The following is a 2,773-nucleotide window of genomic DNA, read 5'->3' as shown; positions in this document are numbered from 1 at the left end:
CCCTCACAGGCCGGGGGCCTGGCTCGGAAACGGGCGCCTCTCCCCCTGGCACCTTCGCCCCCTCAGGCCTCGGGCCTCGCGCCCCCAACCGCCCTTTCCCGCCTCGATGGCCACGTGGGCTCCCTGGCCAATCGAACCGCCCCGCTCCTTCCACTCCACCCCTTCGGCCGGCGCGCGCGCGCGCGCAAAAGAAGAGGAAAAGACTACAAGTCCCGGAGTGCACCGCGGCCTTGAGGCCGGCGCGCGTGCGCACAAAAGAGGAAAAGACTGCAAATCCCGGAGTGCACCGCGGCCCGGAGGCCGGCGCGCGCGCGCACAAAAGAAGAGGAAAAGACAACAAATCCCGGAGTGCACCGCGCGCGCGTGCGCACCAGGCCGGCAAGGACTACAGGTCCCGGCGAGCCTTGCGGCCGGCCGGTGCCCTGGTTCCCGTTGCGGAGGCGGAGGCGGGGCGGACGGACGGGATGGCGGCGGCGGCGCCGGGCGGCGAGGGCAGGGCGCGGGCCGAGCCCGGAGAGGCGCCGGTAGCGCGGCGGATCGATCCGAGCCGGGAGAAGCTGACCCCGGCGCAGCTCTACTTCATGCGGCAGGTGGAGCTGGCGCAGTGGCACAAGGCGCTGCCGCAGCGCCGGACCCGCAACGTCCTCACGGGGCTGGCCATCGGGGCCCTGGTGGTGGCCATTTGTATCCGCCCGGACCGGAGAGAGCGGGGCACCGCGGGGGGGGGGAGGGGCGGGGCGGGGCGGACGGCGGGCACGCAGCGGGGGAGGAGCCGAGGGAGAGGGCACAGCCGGGAGGAACGGAGAGAGTTGGCACGGGCGGGAGGGGTCGCAGGGAGCGGGCACCGAGAGTGGAGAGGGGGACCACGGAGGGGTGGGGAGCAGGAGGCTCGGGGCGAAGCAGTGGATAAAGCGGGCACCGGGGCGGTGGGAACCAGCGAGTGGGCGCAGAGAGGGTGGATAGCATGGGCATGGAGGGGGTGGGGGGCGGAGAGAGGGGGCTTGGAGGGGGTGGGGGGCGGAGAGAGCGGGCGCCGAGGGATAGGGGGGCGGAGACAGGGAGCCCAGAGGGACCAGGAGCAGAAACAGCAGGCACGGAAGAGTGGAGAGCGGAGGAAGTGGGCACGGAGGGTTAGGTAGTGGAGAGGGTGGGTATGGAGGGGTGGGGAGTGGAGAGAGTGGGTATGGAGGGGGTGGGGAGCTGAGGGAGAGGGCACAGAGGCCTGGGGAATGGAGAGAAGGGGGGCGGAGAAAGCGGGCACCGAGGGCTGGGGATTGGAGAGGGTGAATACGGAGGGGTGGGGAGCTGAGGGAGAGGGTACAGAGGTCTGGGGAACGGAGAGAATGGGGGCGGAGAAAGCGGGCACGGAGGGCTGGGGATTGGAGAGGGTGACTATGGAGGAGTGGGGAGCAGAGTGAGAGGGCACTGAGGCCTGGGGAATGGAGAGAAGGGGGGCGGAGAAAGCGGGCACGGAGGGCTGGGGATTCGGAGAGGGTGAATACGGAGGGGTGGGGAGCAGAGAGCAGGCCAAGGGCTGGGTAGTGGAGAGGGAGGGGGTGGGGAGCAGAGAAAGTGGGCACAGAGGTCTAGAGAGTGGAGAGGGTGAATTTGGCAGGGTGGTGAGCAGAACGGGCACAGAAGTGGAGAGAGCTGGCATGGAGGGGGTGGGGAGCAGAGAGACTGGGCACAGAGGCCTGGGGAATGGAGAGAGTGGGGGTGGAGAAAGCGGTCACGGAGGGCTGGGGATTGGAGAGGGTGAATATGGAGGGGTGGGGAGCAGAGTGAGAGGGCACTGAGGCCTGGGGAATGGAGAGAAGGAGGGCGGAGAAAGTGGGCACGGAGGGCTGGGGATTGGAGATGGTGAATTTGGCAGGGTGGTGAGCAGAGCGGGCACAGAAGTGGAGAGAGCTGGCATGGAGGGATGGGGAGCAGAGAGAGTGGGCATGGAGGAGCGGGAGCAGTGGAAACAGGCATGGAGAGGGTGAGGAGGGGGAAAGGTACGGAGGGGTGGGGATTGGAGAGTGGGCACGAGGCACTGAGTGGAGAGGGGACGGAGGGAAGAACGAGCATACAGATAGAGGGGTCTGGTGGAGCAGACTCAGGAAGGGAAATGGGCACAGAGGGGTGGGGAGCGGAGTAAACAGGCATGGAGAGAAAGGGCATGGAGAGGATGGGGGCAGAGAATGGGCACAGGGCTGAGGAGTGAAGACAGTGACCCTGGAGGGGTAGGGAGTGGAGAGAATGGGCATAGAGGGGTAGGGAGTGAAGAGAGGACCCGGGGCAGGGGGTTGGCTGTGAGGATGCAAAGCAAAGAGTGGGTCATCGAGGGAGAAAGAGCAGGATGGTGGGGAGAGGAAGAGGAGGGAGGAAGTGTGTCTGCCCAATGGTTTCCCTGAATGCCCACCCCAGACGGCTACACCTTCTACTCTGTGGCCCAGGAGCGCTTTCTGGATGAGCTGGACGACCAGGCTAAAGCTGCCCGGGCCAAGGCCGCGCAGCCCTCCGGACACTGACGCTGGCTGGCTGGCTGGCTGGCTGACCGACCGACTGGGGGCCGGACCAGGGCCGCACAAAGAACCACCGTCTCTTCCCTCATCCCATTGCCCCCTGCCTGGGGCAGGACTGTTGTGGGTGGTGGCCTGAGGCACCCCCCCACCCCTCGGCCCCTCGGGGGGTCGGGGCCTAGTGGGGGCCTGTCTGCTGGGGGGGAACCATGAGCCCTGGGGCTCCTGTTGCTTCTGCACAATAAATGAAGTGGAGTTTAGGCTCTGTC

The 2,773-nt window shown here is 67.3% G+C and overlaps 1 protein-coding gene across 1 annotated transcript; it reads left to right on the top strand.

Moving 5' to 3' along the window:
- The first annotated feature begins 371 nt into the window (after nt 1-371).
- On the top strand, nt 372-2,764 carry LOC119934158 (cytochrome c oxidase assembly factor 3 homolog, mitochondrial). The gene is made up of 2 exons (XM_038753567.1): nt 372-684; nt 2,410-2,764. The coding sequence occupies exons 1-2, from the start codon at nt 465-467 to the stop codon at nt 2,511-2,513; spliced, it is 324 nt and encodes a 107-aa protein (XP_038609495.1). The 5' UTR covers nt 372-464; the 3' UTR covers nt 2,514-2,764.
- The last annotated feature ends 9 nt before the right edge of the window (nt 2,765-2,773 follow it).

The sequence above is a fragment of the Tachyglossus aculeatus genome, chromosome 11 (assembly GCF_015852505.1).
Source record: "Tachyglossus aculeatus isolate mTacAcu1 chromosome 11, mTacAcu1.pri, whole genome shotgun sequence".
Taxonomy (NCBI): domain Eukaryota; kingdom Metazoa; phylum Chordata; class Mammalia; order Monotremata; family Tachyglossidae; genus Tachyglossus; species Tachyglossus aculeatus.
This window is presented reverse-complemented; position numbering and strand designations above follow the sequence as displayed.

Excerpts from the sequence above, each read along its gene's own strand:
- LOC119934158 (XM_038753567.1), top strand. The coding sequence starts at position 465 with ATGGCGGCGGCGGCGCCGGGCGGCGAGGGCAGGGCGCGGGCCGAGCCC. Across the intron at positions 685-2,409 it reads GGCCCTGGTGGTGGCCATTT|ACGGCTACACCTTCTACTCT; the intron begins GTATCCGCCCGG and ends TGCCCACCCCAG.